Source organism: Castanea sativa, chromosome 2, assembly GCF_040712315.1.
Source record: "Castanea sativa cultivar Marrone di Chiusa Pesio chromosome 2, ASM4071231v1".
Classification (NCBI taxonomy): domain Eukaryota; kingdom Viridiplantae; phylum Streptophyta; class Magnoliopsida; order Fagales; family Fagaceae; genus Castanea; species Castanea sativa.
The window spans coordinates 24431722-24457977 of NC_134014.1; the positions used below are offsets into that span (position 1 = coordinate 24431722).

At 31.5% G+C, this 26256-nt stretch overlaps 1 protein-coding gene and 1 long non-coding RNA gene across 3 annotated transcripts; one reads left to right on the forward strand and one right to left on the reverse strand.

The window, feature by feature from the left end:
* Positions 1–14820: 14820 nt before the first annotated feature.
* On the forward strand, positions 14821–18505 carry LOC142623663 (uncharacterized). Of its 2 annotated transcripts, none has more exons than XR_012842178.1 (5): positions 14821–14995; positions 16385–16469; positions 17155–17296; positions 18194–18305; positions 18400–18505. It is a non-coding gene; the product is annotated as an uncharacterized LOC142623663 (long non-coding RNA). The 2 variants fall into 2 exon arrangements; XR_012842179.1 differs by lacking the exon at positions 14821–14995 and adding an exon at positions 15213–15284.
* A 4065-nt stretch (positions 18506–22570) lies between these two features.
* LOC142623885 (polygalacturonase-like) lies at positions 22571–25865 on the reverse strand. The gene is made up of 4 exons (XM_075797367.1): positions 25282–25865; positions 23941–24230; positions 23604–23832; positions 22571–23156 (listed from the first exon to the last, which is right to left on the reverse strand). The coding sequence occupies exons 1-4, from the start codon at positions 25738–25740 to the stop codon at positions 22938–22940; spliced, it is 1197 nt and encodes a 398-aa protein (XP_075653482.1). The 5' UTR covers positions 25741–25865; the 3' UTR covers positions 22571–22937.
* Positions 25866–26256: the final 391 nt, after the last annotated feature.

Here is a 26256-nt window from a genome sequence, read left to right on the forward strand (position 1 = left end):
GTTATTATTATTATTTTATATATGATTTTATAATGGGAAAATGGGTATTTGAACCCTAATTCTCTTAACAAATAATCACAAGCCATTGATTTATAAGACTCTTAATCTTAATTCATTTTCTTGTTGGCAAAATCGAGTTGAAGCCATAAATAAGCAGAGTTTTATTAAGCATTGAATGTTTAAGCTTAATACGTTTAAGCTCGACAAGAGCTTAAACCAAAACTACAACCAATGCCAGAGTTAGAAAATTTTCTCAAGGGGGGGCCAAGCCAAATATCATTGTATTCTAGTATCTTTAACTCTCTCATTTTGGAAAACAACAAAAATAGCTAAAAAGATTTACTTATATATTTTATAAACTTATGCTTTAAATGCTCCTAAAATTAATGACTTATATATGACAAAAGAGACAATATTAAAAGAAAAAATAAAGGAGACAATAATAAATTAAAGAGCATTTATACTTATTTTAAAAAAATGAAGGGGGACCACTACCTAAAATTTACTCAATATTTTAAATTCGTTAACATTGGGTCCGTTTGGATAGAACTTATTGCTGAAAACTGAAAACTGAAAACACTGTAGCAAAATAATTTTTAAATGTGTAAATAGTGCTGTGGGACCCATTTTTAATGAAAAAGTTGCTGAAAAGTGAAATTTGTGGGTCCATGAACAGTGCACGTATGCACTGTTCATGAGGAGAATTGGTCAACAACAGCGGCTGAAAAAAAAAAAAAAAAAAAAGCTGAAAACGCGCAATGAAGAGAAACGCAGACGTGAACGTGGATCCAAACCCTCTCATTAAATAAAGGGGAGGGGGTTTTTTTAGAAAATCAAGGGGGAACCTTGGCCCTGCAACCCCCCTACCCATGACTACAACCAGTGTTCAAACTCTTTCAAAAAATTGAATTTAGTTTGGCTTGGCTTGGCTTGGCTTGATTTATCAGTCAAGTTGAACTCGGGCTCAATATCAAGCTAAAACTCGAGTTCAAGATTTAACAAAAGTACATTATCAAACTCATATTAAGCATATTATCAAACTCATTTGTTGTGGACAAGTGATCTAACTCCCAATTTATTAAAAACTTAGTAAGACATAAGTTTATTTTATAAGTCTATATTAGACTTATTACCAAGCCCATAAATGAACCTAGTCTTACCTCTTTATTATTTATTTATTTATTTATCCAGCTCTATTCTTCACAAGCTTGCTCATGAACATTTTTTTTTTTACTTGGACCTGACTGATTAAAAGAGTTTAAAATTAAGGCTCAAGCTTGCCTTGTTAATAAACAAATAAACATGAATGAGCTTGTTATCAAACCAAACTTGAACTATTTATGAACAACTTAATTCATTTACAACACATTAACTCAAGCTACTTGATTAATTTATTCTTTTTTTATATATAGTAAACACCACAACGAAATTTTTTTAACCCTTCATAAACTTACACTAATAATTAATAATAAAATTATAGGCTAAAATACTACCTTGATCCTTACATTTTGGGATCATAGTCAATTTGGTCCCTATATTTTAGTAGCAGTCAATTTGATCCTTGTTATTTTCAACTTGCAGTCAATTTAATCACTACCATTAACCCACTAACGAAAAATGCCTACACGGCAAACAGTTTGCATTGTTGGCACACATGTGACTAATATAATTATAAAAAAAAACATTTGATTGCTACTAAAAAAGCCACATCAGTGAATTTTAAATTAAAAAAAAATGCACCTCAGAAAATAAAAAGTTTTAAATGATGAATTTAAAATAAAAATAACTAAATAAATAACCCAACTTTTCTTGAATGTTCTTGGCAACCAAACACTACAATTTAGAAAAACACAAAACCCAGCAACCACCATAACCACAACCACTACCGCCACTTCCACTGCCACTGCCACTTTCCACCAGCACTTGCTATCTAAACACTACCAAATACAGATCCAAATTGTGTGATGAAATGCCACAAAGAAAATTCTCAAACATTACCAAACACAAAGAAAATTCACAAAAGCATATCCTAAGCAATGTGTGTGAGCTTTAAAGTTTAAATTTGAAACACAAGCCCACTCTATAGGAAGTAGGAACAAGGCAGTGGGATTGAAACACATAACCACACTCAAGAACTTAAAAATTTGAAACACAAACCCACTCTCTTTCTCTATCAAAGTATTTTAAGAAAATTTAAAGGCTTTTCTGTAGACACTCGATTTTGCACCTATAATTTAATCTTGGAAGATGATTCGAATGACCATTCATATACCCAAAATTTAAAGTTGCATTGCATGCATTAATTCATTCATTACATATCATAAAAATGATCTTGAGGTTCTAACGGTCATAACGGTATGTCCATTTTCCAAATCGAACCGTCGGATTGGAAGATATCACATGATTAAGTTTGCATGGTCTGCATGCATTGTGTTTGGATGGAACCAATTATGCATGATTAATTTAAATTAATTTTGATTGATTAGACAATTAAAATTAATTAAATAATTTTATGATTGGTTGTTAGTTAGTGTCAAAAATAGACTTGCTTGCATGGGAATAAAGTGGATAATTAGATAACAAAATAATTGTGAATAATCAAGACTTTTTGGAATGTTTATCTACAAGATAATTATCACTTTAAAGACCTGAATATTCGGAAAAGATGATTAATTTTTAGAATACAGATTAAAAACATGTCTAAGTGCAACTCTCGACTAAAAAAACCTCAAAAAAAGAGTCCAAATTGGACCAAAATTCAAACATGGGTTCGGCATCCAAGAGAGCCATTCGGCACTCTTGGAGTGCCAATCAGCACATGAAAAGTGCCGATCAACACTCCCCAAGTGCCGATCGGCATTTCTCAAGTGCCAATTGGCACAAACTCGAGGCTCGGCCCAAGGACTCTAGGATTGAGATAAACCCTACCTTTTTCGATTTTTTAGATTTTTCGATTTTTTAAAGATAAGGACGCGTCCCAATTCGTATCTAATCATTCAACTCATTTTTCGAAGCATTCCAACCTCTATAAATAGGGGATGCCCCTCAAAATTCGACACTTTCTGACCCCCCCCCCCTCCCCTTCTTTTTGGCTCTTCTCTTCTGAATTTTCAATTCCCCTTACGTTCAAGATGTTCTGGAGACTTTTGCTTTAGAAACTTTTTTTTTTTTTAAGTAAAGTATTTTAGGCTTCAAAGAACTGAATAAACTTTTTTGAATTCTAAAATATTCTTTCATTAGAAGAGCATGCTTATGCAAGAGAGATTCTATTTCTTCTTCCTTTTCTATTTTTTTTTTTTTTTTTTGTTATTGTTTGATGCATGAATATGTTTAGCATGTTTTGTTATTATTTTTTTTTTTTTGTTCTTGATATATAATTGCCATGCTTTGTTTGAATTTTCTTTAACATGTTCTTAGATGATTGTTTATTGTGATTCTTTTTCTTAAGTTTCAAAATCTTCTAATGACTATCAAAGATCTGATTTCTTTAAGCTCAAAAACTGATCTGAATTTTTCAGATCTGATTTTCTTTAAACTCAAAAACTTATCTGAATTTTCAGATCTAATTTTTTTTTAACTCTTAAAACTAATCTGAATTTTTCAGATATGATTTTTTTAACACAAAACTGATCTGTATTTTTATTAAATACTGATATGATTTTTAACACAAAACTAATCTGTATTTTTATTAAATACAAATATGATTTTTTAACACAAAACTGACATTTATTTTCATTAAATACAGATCTCATTTTTTAACTCTCAAAACTTATCTGTATTTTCATTAAATACAGATCTGATTTTTTTTAACTCTTAAAATTGAACTGTATTTTCATTAAATACAAATATGATTTTTGTTACACAATTACAGATTTTGAAATTTAATAGAAGGAATTAAAAATTAGGTTGAAGTCTTTTCTTTTGCTTAATATGTGATACATGCATAATGAATTTATCTCATGAATGTTATTTCTCTTTCAAAAGTCTTTTTTATTTTATGTCCAACAACAGATCTTTTTTTTTTATAAACCAAAAATCATTTTTTTTTAACTTTTCAAAACAAATGTAATTTTTATTGATAGAATCACTCTTTTTTTACTATACACAACAACAAATCTTATTTTTCTTGATAAAATCACTTTTTTTTTTTACTTTACACAAAGATAGATCTGATTTTTCTTGATAAAGTCACTTTTTTTTTACTTTACACAAAACAGATCTAATTTTTTCTTCATAAAATCTTTCATTCTTTTTCTTTTATAAAAACAGATCTGATTTTTTTACAAACCAAGTCTTATTCTTCTTACCCTCAAAACAGATATGGTTTTTCTTTTGGAATGAAGACATATTCATGAGGTAAATTTATTTAGATTAACTCTTGTCAAGTGTTTGTCATATGAGTTCAACATATCATTCAACATCATGCAAAGAGGGTATATTGGTCATTAGAGTCTAAAAGACTAGACTCTGTCTAGGTGGAATGGGTGCCTAACACCTTCTCATTCCATAACCTAACCCCCGAGTTTAGGATTTTTGGATAGGTAGATTAGTGTCTTTTTATTAAAAAAAAAAATGGTAGATTGTAACTAGGACCAAAGTTTTGTATTCTTTTGCATAGATTATAACTAAGACCCAAAGCCTTGTAAGGTTAACTTTACCAAAATTGTACTATTCTTTATTCAATCAATAGCATTCAAAGTATTCTGAATATGTATTTTGTATTTAGTTTTTTCTTAACTCCACACCACTTACCCAAAAAGATAGATGCCCTTAAAAGCATCCAAATCTCTTTTTTTAGAGCACCCAAGTTTTACGGTCTCTCACATTTTCAAATAAGGTTCAATGGAGTTATGTTTTAACAAGACACAACAAAATGAGGTTCATACAGACCCACTCTCTCGCTCAAAAGAGTTCATTCAAACTTGAGAGCTTTCCTCAGATCCAAATATCTCTTTACCATTTATGAAATCACCATTTTTTAACTTTTTAAAATCATGTGGTTGGGTTCTATGTTTGGTTGCCAAGAAAATTCAAGAAAAGTGGGGGATTTTTTTCATTCATTTAGTTCTTTAATTAATTCATTTAATTCTTTAAAATCATCATTTTGTTTTAAGAGGTGGACTTTTTTTTAATCGCTGATGTGGCTTTTTTATTAGCAATTAATTAATTTTTTTTATTATGTTAGCCACGTGTGCGCCAACAATGCAAATCATTTGACTACAAGTTAAAAATAACAAGGACCAAACTGACCGCTCTTAAAATATAGGGACCAAATTGACTGTGACTCCAAAATGTAGGGATTAAAATGGTCTTTTCGCCTTTTTTTTTTTCATTTAAGCACTGATGTGGCCATATCAACCATTTAAATTTTGACACATCAACATCTAATATAATATTTTAATATTAGGCCTCTTACTGTACAAACTATCTACCACGTAGACATTTTTTGTTAGTGATTTAACAATAAAGACTAAAGTGATTGCAAGTTGAAAATAGTAAGGACCAAATTGATTGCTACCAAAATGTAGGGACCAAATTGACTGTTACCCCAAAATGGTGTTTTTGGCGAAATTAAACTTCTATGAGATTTGAGAAGTCATGTTTTAGTGTTTGCTTAATTCAATGACAAAAGTGTTTGTAATGCAATTTATGTTTGATGTATATTTTCGTGGGCTTTTAACATATTTTGGGTAGGTACTTGGAGTCTCTCCTTCAAGCTTAGAAGATGCATCATCTAGAGATATTGTGACCAAGAGGAGACCTAGATGGCTGCAAGATCCACATGGAAAATGTTTTGGATGAGAGTGCAGTTGTGCACCTCACAACCACCACGCGACCTTAGGGCGCCACCAGGTCATGAGTTGCACGATATCTGTACTTTGCATTACACTTGTCCACTGCTTATTTGTCAACACACACACACAACTGTGTGGCATGGCAAGAGGCTTAATATACAGGTTAACAAACCCTAGAAACCAGTAGTGTGAGAGAAGAGTGAAGCTATCAAGTGTATGGAAAGAGAGAGCTTTTTTCCTTAAGAAAATCCAAACTCCTACTTCTCTTTTCCATCTCCTTCATTGTATTGATTGAGATTCTATAACCACCATCATGTGAGTGAATGTCAACGAAAACTTGAGAAGCCATATCCAAAATCCAAATCCTTTGGTGTCTTTCCGTTGCTAGCTCAATGGTGGTGACTTCGGGAAGCTAGATGAAGAAAAGACTCAAGGGAGTTGGTTGCTAATTGGAGCTTGGAAGGCTCAAGTACACAAGGAGATATAGGCTTGGATGGTTTATAGTCATCCATGTACTACAACTATTCATACTAGTGGAGTTTTCCGATGGGTGGTCGGAGGAGAGGATTTTTTCACCTAGGTGACTAGTTTTCCTCTTTGAAAATACGTCCTAGTGTTTTCGTGTGGTTTGTTTATTTTCAACATTTTCATATTACTTCTTACTTGCTTTAGATTTTTATTTTTTATTTTTTTTATCTTGCTTGTAATATGAAATTTGGCTAACACCTATATTGAACTAAATTGTTAGTTATACATTAAGGGTCCGTTTAGATAGAACTTATTGCTAAAAACTGAAAACACCGTAGCAAAATAATTTTTAAATATGTGAATAGTACTGCAGGACTCATTTTTAATAAAAAAATTGCTGAAAAAGTACATAAACAGTGCGCGCACTGCGCACTTTGTCCCCCCAACAGCAGAAAATAAAAATAAAAAAAAAAAAAAAAAAAAAGAAGAAGGAGAAAACGCAACATTGAAAATGCAGACTTGAATAATCTCTATCCAAACACATTCTAAAAGTGATTAAACCGTAAAACTTTGTCTTAAGAGTTCTAAATACTTGCTAGAGATAATATATATCACATTTCAAGATTGTCCAATAAATGTATTGAGTGCTCAGAGAATAGTGAAGAAACTGTTGGTTCCTTCCAATGAAGTGAAGGATGTGTCTACAATCATTTTCTTTTCTTCTTTTTCGTTTCCCTTCATCTATCTACGATTACGAATATTTAATGTACATGACTTCGGCTGAATGAAGACTCTTCAAACTCAAATGGTGGTTATTAGTTATTACACATACTTTTGCACACAACGAACTACACAAGCAAAATTTGCATTAAAATCGGATCTCACTCATGGTTTTGGGGCATTACGGCCAAATTATGTTAGTTTAAGTCCACTTTATGTTGGTCAAATTTGTGTTGTAGTGTGATTACTATTATTATTATACCAACCAGGGCAGAGTCAGAAATTTTATGTTTGGAGAGGCCAAGCTGTGACATTAATATATTAGTCAAGACAACCCTCCACACACACATATATACACACACTTTTTTTTTATTTGATAATTTTTATCTATACACACCAAAAAAAAAAAAAAACTTAGTATTTTCTATCAAAATTATGTTTGTTTCAAATTGTATACCAAAGTGAGTAAAAAATATTTCAAATGGACTAATGAAATTTCAAAAACATAAATGATCCAAAACTTGGAGGAACAAGTTTGCCTTCAAACATGTTTAGAACTATCTTACTCTAATTCATTATATGATAACTAAAGAGACATTTTATGTGTAGTTTTTAGTCACGAAATTTTTTTTTAATGAGTCAATGAATTGTTTAATCGCCAAAGAACGGGTTGAAAAGATAGATCCAAACATATTTGATGCCAAACTTTATAAAATTTTTTAACAAATATAAGAACATATTTTACAATAAAAAAAATGAAATTGAGAAAAATAAAGTATTGTCTCTATAACTATTAGACCAATTATTTTCTTAAGAGCATTATTAATAATGCTTTTAAGAAAATAATTGAGTTAGTCTAATATTAGACTAACTCAAATATTTGGAGGGGCCAACTCTTATTTTTGTAGGCTAAGGTCTTGTTTGGTAGCTTAATTCTAACACACATTATCACATTTTAAACAATATTACACACATTTTCACAAACTTTTTCACCCACATGTATATCAAAAACACCCAAACAACATTACTCAAACTCCTCTACTAAACGGGCCCTAAATTTTCAAAATTTTAAAATTATTATATATATAATAAGAAAATTTTCAAATTTTTGTCATGTGTGTAGCTCCACCCATGATACCAGCTCTGCTCGCCTTTGGGTACAAGTAAAAGTATACTAGGATTTTGGAAGTATCACGTAATCTATGGTGTAGTGTTTGAATGCATCTTTTTTTTTCTTTTTTCTTTTTTTAATTTTACATCACAAACGAGTCGAGTCACGTTCAAGTCGGGTTAAACGTGTTTGGATCAAAAAAGGGTTATCTTAGGTGGATTGCAAGTGAGTCAAGTTAATTGGGTTACAAGTTGACCCGTATTTTTTCACATACAAAAATAAAAATAACAAAATAATCAAAATAAAAGATAAATAATATATAGTTTGTTAAGTTTACATAATTCAAAATTCATTAATCATTATTTTCTCAAAAAAAAGGGGGTTCACTAATTATATCATCACCATAAAAGTTAGGTGATTTGCAGTTAAGTGCCCAAAAACAACGTAGATAAAATTTTAAAAATTTTCTTACATTAAAAAATTCATAAAATTAAATATATAAAAAACAAAATATATATATAGGGGAGAAATATATATACAAATGCATCGGCCAAAATGGGCTTTTGCCCTTTTTACTAAAAAAAATCAGCATGTTGCCCCCTTTCCCAAACTAATTAGGGAAATGCCCATATTTTGAAACTCGATTTTCTCAAAATCGAGTTAAGCCCTATAGTGACGTTTTTAAGAACCTATAGCTGCGTTTTGTAACTCGAGCTCCAAAAAATCGAGTTATAGGTAAATTTAAAAAAAAAAAAAAAAAAAAAAAACTTGCATATTACTCGATTTCATGGAAGTCGAGTTACAAAACGCCGCTATAGATCTTTAAAACATTACTATAGGCTCCTTAAAACGTCACTATAGGGCTCCAGAAATTTTTTTTTTAACTCAATTTTGAGAAAATCGAGTTTCAAAAGATGATCATTTCTCTAATTAGTTTGGGAAATGGACCATTTGCTCTTTTTTTTTTTTTTTGTGCGAAATGGGCATTTGCCCATTTTCGCCCAAATACATCGGCATACTCTTTTGACTTTGGTGGCATTCTCACGAGATAGTGAAGCATTCCTTTGACTCTCGTCCTCTCTTAGATGCATACTTCATTCCTCCTGGATAAAGGGAAAAAAAAGTTTGTTCACAAAGAAAAATATAGTGATTACAAACATGACACAAAGCAACCATTACAAACCCTAAATCCTAACTACATGGAAATTGGAAAGATCTCTCTACTGCAAGATTTCTTATTCTTCAATTCGGTCTAAAAAAAACTAAAGTTGTGGATATTTTAAATTAAAGCAAAAATAGACTAAGAATGGACTGAGACCTGATACGCTAATAGTTGTGATGCCACCAATCTGGTCTCTAGGGAAAGATTACAATCTGTGACAAGAGTTATATCTTTTTCTTCTTCTTCTTCTTCTTTCTTCTTTTATTATTTTTTTTAAGAAACAAACACACACAAGGGATGGAGGGATGGGATTCTAACACAACTATTAATAATAAACTAGCCTCTGAGCATGCGCTCAAGCGCGTGCTCAGAGGCTCTTCTAATTTTTTTTTTTTTAAAGATTAATAATATGCATATCTATTATAATTTGAGATTAATATATTTTTCAATCACAAGAAAAAACCTAGAAGTGTGATGAAAAAATTATTTCACCTACAAACACATAATACTCATCACACTCCTAGATTTTTTTGTGATTGAAAAACGTAATAATCTCGAATTATAATGGATGCATATTATTAACATTTACCAAAAAAATAGAAGAGCCTCTGAGCATGCGTGTGACCTGCATGCTCAAAGGCTAGTTTTATAATAAAAGTATAATATTTTAAACTATAACTGCAAATAGTTAAAGTATAGAATGTGTATCCAATTTCTGGAATTTGTATTTTTTTTTTTTTGCCATCACTCTTTAAATCTTTTTCTTTTGTACTTAATCTAAAGAATTTGAAAGGCTATTTATATAGGTTTGTAAATTGAATGTAGGATCAGAAACTAATAAACAATTTTAAATTTATAAATTTATCCTTTGGGTTTGTCTTATTATTAAATCACTCTTTCAATTAAATAAATGTATTTTTAAAATTAAACAATCCAAAAGGGAAAAAAAAACTCCTTATTGCTCTCATCCAATTAAAAAGCAATGTTCCTAATGTTTTATGTTGATGATATTTTACTCATTGGAAATGAAATAGGGGTAATGTCATCAGTAAAGGTTTGATTGTCAAGCCAATTTGATATGAAGGACTTGGGTAAAACTAACTATATTCTAGGAATCAAGCTTTGACGAGATCGAAAGAATAGGATGTTAGATAAGGTTTTAGAACAGTTTAGCATGCAAAACTCCAAGAAATGATTACTTCCTTTCAGACATGGAGTTCCTCTGTCTGATGACCAAAGGCCTAAGACTCTTGAGGAAGAAAACATGATGAGACGAATTCCTTATGCTTCTACAGTGGGAAGTCTTATGTATGTCATGCTTTGTACTAGGCAGGATATTTGTTATTCAGTTGGCATAGTCAGCCGATATCAAACAAATCCAGGACTTAAACATTGGCAAGCTGTAAAACATATTCTCAAGTATCTAAGGAGAACGAGAGATTATATCTACAAAAAAAATGTCTATTAGCGACCAAGAATTTTTGACGAACTCAAAAAGCCCTCTCAAAAAATCTTATTTGCAATGGCAAAATAAAGCCCTCGCAAATATTTGGTAAAATGGAAAATATTTGTGACCAACAAGAAAAGCTGTCGCAATTATATGTTATAGCCGTCACAAATACTAATATTTTGGAGGGAAATTTTCCCTCCATATTATTTGTGAGGGACAATTAAAAATCTCTCGCAAAAAGTGTATTATTTGTGACGGTAAAAAAAAACTGTCACTAATATTAAATTAATTGCGAGGGCTAGAATTGACCTTCACAAATAATCATTAAAATGTCAAAAAATTTGGAGGGAAATGTTCCCACCAAATTATTTCCGAGGGACAACAAAAATCCCTTGCAAAAAGTTTTTTTTTTTTGTGCGGGTTAAAAATATGTCCTTACTAACAGTAAATTATTTGCGAGGGCCATGATTGACCTTCGCAAAAAATCATTAAAAAATTATTTTTTTTTAGATAAAAGTTATTCTAAAATTCAAAGAAAAATAAAAAGAAATGTATAAACATATAACACTTTGTATTCTTTAGATGAACCTTTTGTTTATAGTCTAAAAAAAAACCTTTTATACACATCCTATATAAGAAAGGTTTGTTCTTATTTTCTAAACAATTGTACCCACAAAAAAATGATAGCACTTTCAACTTCAAAATGATAGCCTAAAATTCAAGAATTTCAATCTTTTGTACTCTCTATTTCTCTCTCTCTCTCTCTCTCTCTCTCTCTCTCTCTCTCTCAAAAGTGAATAAAAAATTATTCTAATTAAAATAATGCATAAAAGATAAGTTTATAGATCAAATGGTAAATTACATCCGATTGGCATGGAAATTGGCATGCATATTAATAATATATAGAACATGTAATCTAATTGTTGGATTTTCAAAATATGAATTTAATAATAAGTTATTGGGTGATGTAACATTTTTTAGAGTTACATCATGTGTAACTTGAACCCAACTCTATATTTCTTAATTCGATGTGAATTTTGACAAATCTACCATTAGATTACATTATCTTCATATATTTTTCATACTTATAAAATTTCAAGGTGATCAAATATTAATTGTCATGTCATCAATCAATTGTTTAAATTCAAGTTTTTGTAGTTTAAAATAATGCATAAAAGATGAGTTTATAGATCAAATGGTAAATTGCATCTGATTGGCATGAAAATTAACATGCATGTTAAGATCATATAGAAAATGTAATCCAATTGTTGAATTTTCAAAATATGAATTCAATAATAAATTATTGGGTGGTGTAACATTTTTTAGAGTTATGTCAGGTGTAACTCGAACCCAACCCTATATTTCTTAATTCGATGTGAATTTTGACAAATCTACCGTTAGATTACTTTATATTCATATATTTTTCATTTTTACAAAATTTCAAATTGATTAAAGATTAATAGTCATGTCATCAATCAATTGTCCAAATTCAAGTTTTAGTAGTTTAAAATAATGCATAAAATATGAGTTTATAGATCAAATGGTAAATTGCATCCGATTGGCATGAAAATTGGCATGCATGTTAAGACCATATAGAAAATGTAATCCAACAGTTGAATTTCAAAATATGAATTCAATAATAAGTTATTGGGTGGTATAATATTTATTTAAAGTTACGTCAGTTGTAACTCGAACCCAACCCTTATTTCTTAATTTGATGTGAATTTTGACAAATCTACCATTAGATTACATTATCTTCATATATTTTTCATGCTTACAAAATTTCAAAGTGATCAAAGATTAATAGCCATGTCATTAATCAATTGTCTAGATTCAAGTTTTAGTAGTTTAAAATAATGCACATAAAATATGAGTTTATAGATCAAATGGTAAATTACATCCGATTGGCATGAAAATTGACATATATGTTAAGACCATATAGAACATGTAATCCGACGGTTGAATTTTCAAAATATGAATTCAATAATAAGTTATTGAATAGTGTAACATTTTTTAGAGTTACGTCAGGTATAACTTGAACCCAACCCTATATTTCTTATTTCGATGTGAATTTTGACAAATCTACCGTTAGATTACATTATCTTCATACATTTTTCATGGTTACAAAATTTGAAGGTAATCAAAGATTAATAGGCATATCATCAATAAATTGTGTAAATTCATATTTTTGTAGTTTAAAATAATGCATAAAAGATGAGTTTATAAAAACAAATGGTAAATTACATATGATTGGCATGAAAATTGGCATGCATGTTAAGAACATATAAAAAATGTAATCCAACGATTGTATTTCCAAAATATGAGTTCAATAATAAGTTACCGGGTGGTTAGATTTCAAATCTAATAGTTAGATTTCAAATTTAATGGTTAGATTTCAAATTTAAGTATGACACGTGATAGACATTTGTTGTGTACCTATATGACTATATATATTCTCTCAATCTTACCATCCAATTGGTCTCAAATTTCACCAACATCAATATGTCACCATACTCTTTAATCCTAATGATCAAGATTTGAATATGAATTTCACCAAGTCCAGTGGTATCGGGATCATCTATTAAGTTTGATCGGGTTTGACCAATTTTGACTAAACTTTGACCGCGCATTTCTCTAAATCCAATCATTTGATTGTGACCATAATTTTCTAGAATTAACATTTCATTATACTCTTCAAATCTAACGATTAGATTTTAAATCTAAGTATAGCGCATGATGGACATGTGCCATGTATTTGTATGGTTATGTTTACTCAATTTGACTATCCAATTGTTCTCAAATTTCACCAACGCCAGTATGTCACGATACTCTTCATTCCTATTTATCAAGATTTGAATATGAATTTCACCAAGTCCAATGGTATCGGGACCATCTATTAAGTTTGACCGGGTTTGACCAACTTTGACTAAACTTTGACCGCGCTTTTCTCTAAATCCAATCGTTTGATTATAACCATAATTTACCAAAATTAACCTTTCATTACACTCTCCAAATCCAACGGTTAGATTTCAAATCTAAGTATGGTGCATGATGGACATGTGTTGTGTACTTGTATGGTTATGTTCTCTCATTCTAACCATCCAATTAGTCATTTTTTAAAAAAAAAAAAGCAAACGTAGTTACTCACATATTAAAATTTTTACATAAATTTAATAATAGCTATAATCATTTTTTAAAATTTTTTTTTTAATAAGATAGAACATGTGATAATTTTTGTTGTGTGGTATTTTTTGCTTACAAGTTACAACAAATTAGGAACAAGAGATTTCTACTCAAGTCCTCCACATCCAAAGAATTAGATAATACTACATGTATATTTACAATACTACCTTTGATAAGATGTATATGAAATCTTATAGCATTTTTGTTTATTATATATTGTCCATGTATCATTTAATCTCTACTCCATGGATAACACTTTTGTAATGTATAAAAAATGAAACTTATATATATATATATATAATTCTTCTATTAAAAAAAAACATTACCATGTTTAATCACCCATCCATAACATACAATTCCAATATCATTGGATTTTCCAATTCTTATCATTTTTTTAAAAAATTATTAATATCCAAATAGTCACACCCCATGTTAATTTATAAGATAAATTAAAATAACCATTTGTGAAAGCAAGCAATTAAAATAATATACTAAGAGATTCCTTGATTAATGTGGGACCTAATTGCATTAGTGGATGTGGCCCTCTTTCATTGAAATTTGGAGGAAACAAAGGTCATGTATACGTGTTATTTGCATACAAAAGAGAAAAAGAGCCTTCACTGAAGCACTTTTAACAGTCCTTGCCCGGCAAAACACATCTTTCATTTCCAGCACAAAAGTTTCATTTCTCACACAAACTTTTTACTCACATTTCAGCTAAAATTTTTTACTTTTTACTTGCCCAATTAAAATTTTTCATTTCCCACCACACAAATTTCATTTCCCACTCCACAACACTCTCATTTTCTCTCCATCTCTCACACGGCCTCTCACACACACACACACACAACCCTGCTAGCGTATACTAGCAGAGCCTAGCCTAGCGCCGATGTGCCAAGCCGAGCCGAGCACATCGACGACGCCAATGAGGCCGATCCCAGCCATCGACTCCTCTCCTGCCATACCCATCGGCTCTCTCTACCGTCGACCCATAACCATCAGCTCTCTCTCCCTCACCACAAGATCCTTTCTCACTCTCTCCCCTTACCACCCCCATACCCATTCATTTTTCCTCACCATACCCATACCCATTCCGATTTTGCTTGGTAAGTTATTTATTTGATTTTTTGTTTTGATTATTGTGAAATTTTGGGTTTGGATTTGGATACTTAACATTGAGGTTATTTATTTAATTTTCAGTTTTGATTTTTGTGAAATTTGGGTTTGGATTTTGTGGTGTAATATGTAGATAATTTATTTATTTTTTTAATGAATTTTTTTTATTATTATATACAATTGAGAACCTCAGAGTGATGCAGAAATTGTTGATGTTAAGCCTCTTGTGCTTTCAAGAGGAACATTGCAGACTGCTAATTCAAAGGAACCATTTGCAAGGTTACATCTCTTGTGATTTTGTCATCTATAAAACGTAGATACTTCTAGTGATAACATGTACTCTAAGTAGTTTTCATTCTTAACTTATGTGATCTAGATTTCATACAGTAGTTAATCCATTTAGAAACTTATTATGTTGCTATAATTTTGAAGAATCTATTAAATTCTAGTATTACTTTTGTTTTAAGAAATTATGGGAAAGAGCTTATCAGATAATTAAAAATTATGCAATCCGTATGTTTATGGCATGAGGTCTTACTAAAGTGTAGCCAAGTGGTGGTGGAATATTGTATTTGAATAATACTTCCAGTTAGTGGGAATGAATAATTGGAGAGTACATCTGTTCCATGAAAGAATAATCACAATAGCTTGCAAGATCTCTTAGTTGGGATTTTGTTGTTGTTCTAGTATGGTATTAAAATATGAATAAACTTTAATGATTAAGGAAAACTCTAACTTTTCCTCTACTCCTACATTTTAGTTTACACAAAAATTTTGGCCATTCATTATATTATTGAATTGCAATGTAAATTTAATTTTAAAGCTGAAAGAAGTCACTGGAATGCCATTGTTAATTCCTTTTTAAATTCTAAAGTATCATCTTTTATAAATATTTATTTAGGTTTCTAATGGTTGTACCACAGGGAAAAAGCAGCTCATTTTTTCTAATAGGCTTTTTCTTTTTCTTTTTTCATTTCACTTCATTCAGTGAGAGTCTTTTATAAACTATGTGCTAAAATTGCTTGACTCACCCCATCTAATTTTTACATATTGTACCATGCTTGGAAAACTTACTCAAAGTGAAGACATGCCTCTTGGTTGATAAATCTCTTTAGGCTATTTTTGTGGCTTCAATATTTGGCAAATGGCACATCAGTCATGATCAAATTTACAATATATAACAGCTAAAAGATGGTGGTTTTATAACTTACAAACCTAATGTCCACATTTGGGGGGGGGGGGGGGGGATCCTCCAAAGATGAGGTGGGGTCTCTAGGTGTCATAGGCCATAAAAAACTTGTAATGGGAGCCAGGTTATCCTATTTTTCTTAACACTATTATTTATTTCTTCTATTGGAACCTCATTTGCATGGTTGCAGGTTGGATAAGCTTATATTAGAGGCTATTACCAATCTGAATGAGCCAAGGGGTTCTGACAGGGCTGCAATTGCTTTGTACATAGAGGTAATCTCACTTGTGTAACTTTAAGCTATGACTTCATAAGCCTATCATGCTTGCAGAAACTAATACTAAGTGGTCAAACTTCAAAACATCTAGTGCTTGTAATGCTTTTAAGTTGTAAAGACCTTCTATTCCAATTCTTTCTTGAGCAAATTTCCTTTTCTACCTTTTCTTAGTTTCTAATAAATTGGTGTTCATACTAATGGCCATTCCGATTTTGCTTGGTAAGTTATTTATTTGATTTTTTGTTTTGATTATTGTGAAATTTTGGGTTTGGATTTGGATACTTAACATTCAGGTTATTTATTTAATTTTCAGTTTTTACTTTTTTGTGAAATTTGGGTTTGGATTTTGTGGTGTAATATCTCAGGTAAAATTTTCTAAAGTTTTATCTTTTCATACGAAGAATCACTGTCTGGTTGCTTAGAAAACTAAGGAACGAGAGAGGAAAAGAAAAAAAAAAACTCATCTTTGATTCCCAATAAATAAATAAATAAATATATATATATATATTTATATTGAATTCTAAGTTATGGGTTACTCTTAGAGACGCTAAATGATTATTGGGTTTTGTGCTGTTATTCTTATGAGTTTGGAGATTGGTTTATATTGGGTTTTCTCTATAAAAGTGTATAAACTTATATTTAGATGAGAACCATGCAAATGCAAATACTTGGATTTTGTGTAGGCATAGGTGGATTGCAGCTCTATGCACATCAGCTTTGGTCCACAAAATGCAATTCATTTGGGAAATCGCCCAAACTAATAATTCAAAGGAAATCAAACCGAGTTGGAACTAATTGCAAGCTGTGTGTTCGTGCTGAATACAAGTATGTCATTCTAGACTCCAATCTATGTCAATTTTGATTTAGATATGTATATTCCTTATAAACATGTACTAGGTATTGTATTTTATTTTTATTTTATCATTTATATTTATGCTGTGGTGGTTATAAAGAGAAATGTTGATTGACCCAGATATCTTTTAATTTATATTTAATTTTTGTGTTTGGGCGGCATTTTGTTATGGTCAGTTCGTACTTTTTCTTTTTGTTCATGTCTATATCATTACACTATGGCACTTGGCTAGCGTGGTTTCTATGTTGGAACCCATTTACGGGTTTTCTGCTATGAAAAAGAGCTATAAGTTGTTGAAGGGAAAGACCCTTTTATGCCTTTGGGCTTGTTTTTGTGTACTTGACGATCTGTGGGGTTATATGTTGCTCCTGAGTACCCTCCACTTCTTGGTTGGCTTCTTGTTGGAGGAGACCCTTGTGGGGATAAGTGGCAAGGTGTTGAATGTGTTCTTTACCTTTTCGTTATGTTCTAATGCAATCTATCTCTTCCTTTGTATTTTCTTAGTTTGAGTCTTTGGTTGTGTTATTATAAAAATAATTGTTCTGTGTGTTCAAGTTGTTCATTTACAATATTCTATATTTCGTGACTAGGCTAGACTAGCAAAGGTCTTCACAATGTACTTTTTGGAATTCCTTATGGCTTCCAAGTATGTCAACATTTTGCCTGCTAGTGGAAGGAAACTTTTGAATGGGGTGATACTGATGGACCTCAAAATTTTGAAACTAAAGCTTCTTGTTGCTGTTGTTGTTGTTGTTGTTGAATATGTCATGCTGATACTCACTTATTACTAACTTACTCTGCAACTTAGATTTACCTATCAACAAATTTGAGCACCATAACTCATTGTTCCCACTATTTGTGTAATGTAGTTGGTCTTTCCACTTTTACTTCCATGTTTGATATTCTCTCAACTTGGTTTTACTTCCATGTTTGATACTCTCAACTTGGTCAAGCTATCACCATTGAGAAAATGCTTGAATGGTAACAATTATACTTTTCAATCTATGATTTCAAAGCACTACAATGATTTTTTTTTTCTTTCTTTCTTTTTAATTACAATTTCATTTGTTTACAGGTGGTTTATTTGGACTATGTGGTTTTGCCAAAGGGTATAATTTTGACTTGCTTTATGGTTGAAGGTTTCAAATGCTCGTTGATGATATTGGAGACGTGACAATTACCACATTTAAACTACTGCATTTTTTGGAAGTGTTGAAGGATTTGTTTAAATACTTTGGAACTTTGATAATGGTTATAGACAATGTTATATATTTGATATTATATTTTTATGTTAATATAATGTTAGTTTGGAGACATTTGTGGTGTTATCTAGTTACATTTGTGGTATTGTCTTAGTGGAGCTAAAATTATTACAGGTTATTTGTAATAGATATGTGGGTTTAGAACCCAGGAGGAAAAAAAAAATCACCTATAGCAGCGGGCAAAAACTGCCGCTGAAGGACTAACATTTTAATATAATTGAAGACCTATAGTGGCATTTTTGGCCCGCCGCAATTGTATAGTTTTTTTGTTGTACAAATAACTAATTGCGAGGGTATAAAAGTCCTCATAAATAGTTGTTAACGACGACTGTTTCCCCTCGCTAAAAATAAGTCGTCGACTTTTCTCGTCGTTTGATAATATATTTGTGAGGGCGGATTTGTTTAGTAACGACGATGGATTGCCCTCGTAAATTATCTATCTGCGAAGGTATGGTCGCAAAATCTCTTTTAGCAACAAGAGCAAATACGACGGCCTTCGAGGGTCATATACCCTCGCTAATAAGCTTTTGCGACGATATTTGAATTTTTGCAAGGGCATTTTATCCTCGCTAGCAGACTCTTTTTTTGTAGTTTATATGCTTGTTTACCATAGTGAGGATTTGATTCCCATTGGTTATACAAATTCAGATTTTCAGCCAGATCTTGATTTTAGAAAGTCCACTTTAGGTTGTGTTTTCACCTTGGGAGGTGGAGCCATAAATTTAAGGAGTGTTAAGCAATCTTGTATTGCCGACTCCACCATGGAAGCTGAATATGTTGCTGCTTGTAAAGCGGCAAAGGAAACTGTTTGACTCAAGAAATTCCTTTTTGATCTTGGTGTTGTGAGAATTGAGCAAGTTCCTATTACATTATTCTGCGACAATAGTGGAGCGGTTGCACAATCTAAGGATCCAAGGAATCACAAGAAAGGAAAGCGCATAGAAAGAAAGGACCACATCATTTGAGATATTGTTGCTCGTAGAGATGTAATAGTAGCAAAGATTGATAGTAGCAAAGATTGATAGTGCAAAGAATCTAGCGGATCCCTTTACCAAAGCCTTACCCCAAAGGACTTTTGAGTCATATTTGGAGGAAATGGGAGTTAGATTAGTACACAATAGTATTTAGGGCAAATGAGAGATTGTTAGGATGTGTGCAATAAATTCTATTGTATGTTACTATGTATGACATTATGTATAATTTAATGTTGTGATTAATAAAATTATTTTATTATTATCTAAAAATAATGGTAACATGAATATTGGGACATTATCATATAGTCCATGAGATGCATAGTATGTGATCTATGTGATTTAGTCACAGAAGATATAGATCACAAGTTCTTTGTAAACTCAGAATTTTAGTTTGTAGTCGGTGATGAAATTGGGCATTTCATCTGCGAATATTATGACACATCAATTAAGATAATTTGTCTTAATCATGGAAATAGAGATTTCTAGTTGGTATGTTGATATGTTTTAAGAGTTAAGAAATATTGAACTGGACCGCTGTGAGATTTATTATTCTTTTAACGACTGTCAAATAAATAGTAAATCTCACAACTTATATTTACATAAACTCTTAATCCTGAAAGAATAATGGATCTGATCATGAGATATAAATTGCTTTGATATATCAGGAGTGAGATCTAAAGTCAATGATCAAAACCTTAGTATATTGGGCAGCCACATTTAGTGTTAATGAAATATATATTCAAGATGAAATTCATAGTCAGATAGTCTCTTAACGAAAATATAAAATATTCTCCTGAGATAAATTTAATGAGTTTGGTTATTCAGAGTGTTAGGCCTAACCACGTTAGTAAGGAATTACTAAAATATATATTTATGAAATTGGATTTTATAAATATATGATGAATAATATTAAAGGATTAAACCGGGTATTCAAAGAATTAAAATGTAGTAATTTACAAAGTGGCAGTCTACATTCATGACTTTATATTATTACGAATATTTTATAAAGGAATTACATGTATAATAAAGTCTTGGGATATAATTTATAAATAGGGCCTAGAGTGCAATTATATTTATGTAGCGGTATTAAATATAGTTAATGGTAACTTTGGACTTGTCAAGAGTTGACAGAAAAGCCCAAGACCCATTGGAGCTAGTGTCTTATTGGTCCCTTTTGGTCTCACTCCAGGCCACATACTAAAATCCAATTGGAAAAGACCCAAAAGACCAACTCAATTAGATAATCAGTTAGATACCAAGGGAGAAACATACATAATATTATTGTATGTGTGACACTATTGTGAAATGGTGTGTATGTGAGTGAAAGATACACTCTTATTCTCCCTTGAACTAATTGAGAGACCACACTTCTTGGGCATTAGTGAAATTGGAGTGAAGATTAAAAGTGTTCCCAAGTGCTTCTAATTTTTGTTTTGAAATTCATAGTTTCAAGGTACGCTTTCTTGTTTTTGAATTCTGAAATTTACATAATGCATGTTATCAATTGTGAATGAAGTAGATTTGTTTATTTTCCGCTGCGTATGTTTTATGTGCGATACAAACATGTATTTTTCCAACAAATTCAAGCTAATTATTTCACCAGCAACCATGGAAAGGAGCAACTAATGTAAAGTTTTTTTTTTTTTTTTTTTGAAAACACTAATGTAAAGAATTAAACAACCAAAACATATCAAATTCCACATTTTGGTATAAATATGTAACAAATATATATATATATATATATATATATATATAAGTTTGAAATTAATATCCCAAGTAGATGAATTAATGGCATTTGTCTATGTTTTGTATGAAAAACATGTACCATATTTTTAAATTACTAATTTTATATGTCTAACTCTATTGTTTAGGTTTTAGTAGTGAATTAGTGGATGTGAGGTTATTCTGTAATGGGTTGTTTAGAAGTTAATCCCCGCGCACCCTTGGTGCAGTAGTTACTCTACAAGTATAAATGCTTGTTGGATGTGGGGCAAGGGCCGGGATTCAAGTCTCTAGAAGGGAGTTTCACACACATATACACTTATATTATGCCAAAGTAAAAATTCTATCTTTTATATATATATATATATATATATATATATATATATATATATATATATATATATATATATAAAGTTAGAAATGTAATTTTACTAGATTATCCTCCAAATTTGCCCAGGTATAGCGGTATTTTAGAACAAAAAAAAATTCGATCCAAATAGAGGAAGCTCCTTAAACAATAGTATAAATAAAAAAAAATCAAATTTAATCATTCAACAAATTCTTTTAACATTCTTTTGCAGTATGGACTCCGATTTATCATCAACTGAGTTGACCCACACACGTAATTTCAAATGGGAAATATAAATGAAGTACAATAAATCAAAGAACTAGTAGGAAAAAAAAAAAAACATTTAGCCGATATTCATACACTGCGATATATTATATTCTAATTAAACTTGAAGAGATATATATAGGGCTTAATAATTAGGTTGAGGCGGTGGACTAGTGGCAACCCAGCTAAAATCTTTCGAGTTTCCATGTATATGAGATTCTATCTTTTTGCATATTATTTATATACAATATATTTAGGTTCTTATTTCCATACTTTGAACTAATAAAACAACATGTTTACTAATATCTTTATGCATGATAGTATGTTCCATCTCTATGATATTTCTGTGATTTATTTCTTTGGCCCAGAGGTTGGCAAACTGCATTTGATCCGCTGTTAGTGTTTGGAGATTGATTGAGCAACCTTATGAAGAATCTCCCAAGTATCCAACTATTAGGCTTTGGGTTAATTTAATCATTTACTATAGCCATTTTGAAGTGACCCTTTTATGCTTTTGAGTCTCTTTTATTATTTTTTCCTGTTTTTGCTTCCTTAATTAACTTATTTTCATGATCTATCTGAATATGCTTTATGTGACTTGTCATTGCGAAATGGAAACAATAAAAAGCTATTAATCCAAAAAGTGAGGCCCAATGTCAAATTTGAAATACCACAAATCATTTATAAAATACCCGAAAAAAAAGAAAAAAGAAAACCATATCTCTTACAACAGTTCATCATACAAACACCCATATCGGGGTTTTTTTTTATTTTTGAGATCCAAGATAGAACCCATATAGGGGTTTGAACTTTAAACATTTAGGACTATATATTCTGATTGCAAGGCCAGGCTCCAAGAAAGCCCAATGGGCTAGCACCACCACAGGCTCAAGCAAAAAACTTCTTACTCAATGACCTATCACACTAACATACACACTATAAATGGTAGAAATTTTGTCCTAATAATGAAAGGACAAGAACGATAGATTCCTTTTCTATCCTTCATCAATTTTAAGATGTGGATTTTGTATCCCTTTTCCACCTACAGGCAACTTGTGGGCTGAACAAAACCAGTAGATATTCCAGCAGCATGGCTACATGAAGCTTGAGCTGCTTGATTGTTATAAGTGAGTTTTACATCCTCTAATCTTATATTAGAGCATGGATTTCCTGAACTACAATCAAATTTCATAGCAATCTCTGTTGCTGATGTTCCATGGATGTCTTGATATGTCACATCATTAATTTTTACACCAGAAATCTGTTAAAATGAAAAAAGAAAAAAGAACATGTTAATTTTCCACTTATTGATAGAAGCTAGTATTAAATTATGCAAGCTCCAACTAAGAAAAGAAAAAGAAAAAGAGATAATGGATTATAAAGCATATGTCCAAAACATTGAGAAGGTTTTGGGGGCTTAATTTGGGACTGAAACTAATGTAGAGTAAAACTTCAGTCTACCATAATCACGGCCCCATCTATCTAATGGGTATGAGTAGTTTTAAAGGTTACATTCATGGGTTGCCAGCTAAAATTTTATAAATGTATCTTGTGTAATCTCGTTGAACATGTTGAGGATTATTCATAGGTAGCCTTATCCAAGTTTAAATTTTTTTTTTTTTTTTGAGAAATACACACACACACACACATATATATATACCAAGTTTAAACCTAGAGCCACTATACTTTTATATTTTTTAAATCATACCTGGCCAGGGCAACCTTTGTTGTCGGGGCAGTAATTTTGATCAATCACAATCGGATTTTGGACATTCATCATAATAGCATGTTGGAAAAGAATGTTCCTAGCAAATCCATTGCTAGGTCTTCCCCAAGACTTAATCCTCACTCCATTCTGAGTATTAGTAAAAGTAACTGTTTTAACTGTCACGTTTTGTACACCGGCCTCTTGTTGGTCCTTGCCTAAACTCCCAATGCTATACCAACCATCACACCCATTACCAATTTAGCATCCTTATAATATAATTGTTACAATAACATAATATTTTAATGTGGATAAAAAAATTATTAAAAAAATTATTTACCTGATTCCATGCCCAGGTCCACATTCAACATTCTCAACCCACAAGTTAGTGGTACCGGGGCCAATTGAGATGCAATCATCACCAGTCTTGATCTTGGAGTCGAGAATTGTGACACTTGAAGATAACTGAACGTGAATTCCATCTGTGTTTGGGCTGTTTCCATCAGCGGTAACCCTAATACCTTGCATTTTTACATTTTGGCAACCATTGACAACAATGTGGAACATCTGGCTATTTAGAGAGCTTAATGCACTAACCACAATGTTCTTCGAGTTGGAAAATTCCAGTGTCTACTTGCATACACACAAAAAAAGGTTCCAATTATTATTGTTAAAGTATATATGGAATATTTCTCTAAATTAACGACGAATATGACTATAAGGCTATTCAATTAAATATGAGGACCTAATGGGATGGACGTCAATGCAAGCAACAAAAGCCTAAGCAAGTTGTTTGACCTTTGACATTCTTATCAGCTTTTAAGCATGTTTACTGATATCACAATTCACAAGGCTCGAAGATTTAATTAAACAGTAATAAGATTGGCATTAAAGGGCTAGATTATCATCATTATATAATAGATGCACAAAATTAAATATTATACTCCAGAACATGGGATTATTCCCAAGTATCGTCATTACGATTTCCCTAGAAGTCGGCTTGTCATGGCACTAGTCAAAGGTAGCTAGTTTAATTTGATAAAAATCTCCTCCCAAACCAAGAGCAAAATCAGTTAATAGTTTAAACCAAACCAAACCAAACCAAAACGAAAAGCACATCACTTCCTACTAGTAAATCCCACCCACTCCCAATTTAACTACCTAGAAAATGGAGTGATTTTTTTTTTAGTGGAGTGATTTTTTTTTTAATTTTTTTTTTGAATAAATTGGAGGAATTAAGACTACCATAATATACGAATCCAACCTAAATGGTGATTGCATTTCAAAATTTTATTTTCTTTGGCTCTATCTCAGTAAGCAAAATAAATGGTAATGTCCATGACCCCCTCAAATACCATTTATCTTCTTCCCAAAAACTGATACCTTTTAAGTAATTGCACGGCAATTAGTACAGTATCTAATGGGAAACTGGTTATATTAGTGTGCATTTAGATGTATTTTTTTGTTAAAAATTATTTGTTTAGTTGTCGAAAGTCCATTAAAGTAATAATTATACCTAGAAAATGTTTAACTTTAAAAAAATGAATAAACTAAAAAAAAGCTAAAAGAAAAGACTGGGGATGATAAACATATTGATTAACTCTGAAGATACAAACACCTCAGTCAAATTCACCAAAATAAAAAAAGAATAAGGCAATTAAGTCATGATTTCATCACATACCGTGGCTCCGGCAGGACAAGAATTTCCAGAGGCTTTGCAAGCCCACAGGGCAGTGCCTTGGGCATCAAGAATTCCACCTGATATGGTAACCCCATCAACATGCTCAAACACAAGCCAGTTTGCTGTATTTCCAAGGACCCTATAGTCCGATGGGGCAACAAGGGTCCCAGCTATGCTCATAATGATAGCATTGTTGTTGCATGGTCCATTAAACACCACTTGCCTGAGATAGAACCTCCCTACTGGCACATAAATCACGGCAGGATTTGTGGAGGCACAAGCTTTTGTCCATGCACTAACAAAAGCCTGAGTTGAGTCTGTTGTACCATCTGCCTTGGCTCCTAAACTAACTACATTGTATGTCATAGCAGCAGGATCAGGAGAAGCTACCACTATGGGAATGAACATAGAGAGAATTTGTGCGAGGACAAGAGAGCTTCTGGGCAGGTAGTGTGCCATTTTGGGTTAATATATCAGTGTCTATCTGTGACTTTGTACGCGCGTGTAAAATAGAGAAGAATAGTAATTGTGGCTTAGGGAGTTCTTTTTTTTTATAAACGTGGCTTAGGGAGTTTAGTAGTTGAGGGTTGTGGAGGTGAGGAAGTTGAAACGGTTTGAGAGGGTATTTATAGGATTTGAATTCACATTTAGTTTCAATTTTTGGGATACATAAAATCAAAAAACTACGCCTGGGCCGAACTTTTTTTAGGGGGGGGGGGGGGGGGTGCCGAACTTTAGAAGGATAAATACTGCACTATATTGTTTTTTTTTTTAATCTTCTTTACTAAAATACCCTTACGTGGGATGTACTGATACATTAAATATATGGATTGGATTTGGATGTTACTAATAAGCTATTGACAAAATTAATATCATTATTCATGCTTATAGAGTTATATTTATACTAACATGTAACTTCATGCAAATGCATGGATGTATTTACAATTAAACAAAATTTTATTATAAAAATATAAA

Bases quoted from the DNA above. Each gene is read 5' to 3' on its own strand.
- LOC142623885 (XM_075797367.1), bottom strand. From the start codon at position 25,740: ATGGCACACTACCTGCCCAGAAGCTCTCTTGTCCTCGCACAAATTCTC. The intron at 24,231-25,281 runs GTATGTGATGAA...GTATGCAAGTAG, and splicing joins CTTGTCCTGCCGGAGCCACG to ACACTGGAATTTTCCAACTC. The intron at 23,157-23,603 runs GTATGATTTAAA...TCATTTTAACAG, and splicing joins ACAAAGGTTGCCCTGGCCAG to ATTTCTGGTGTAAAAATTAA.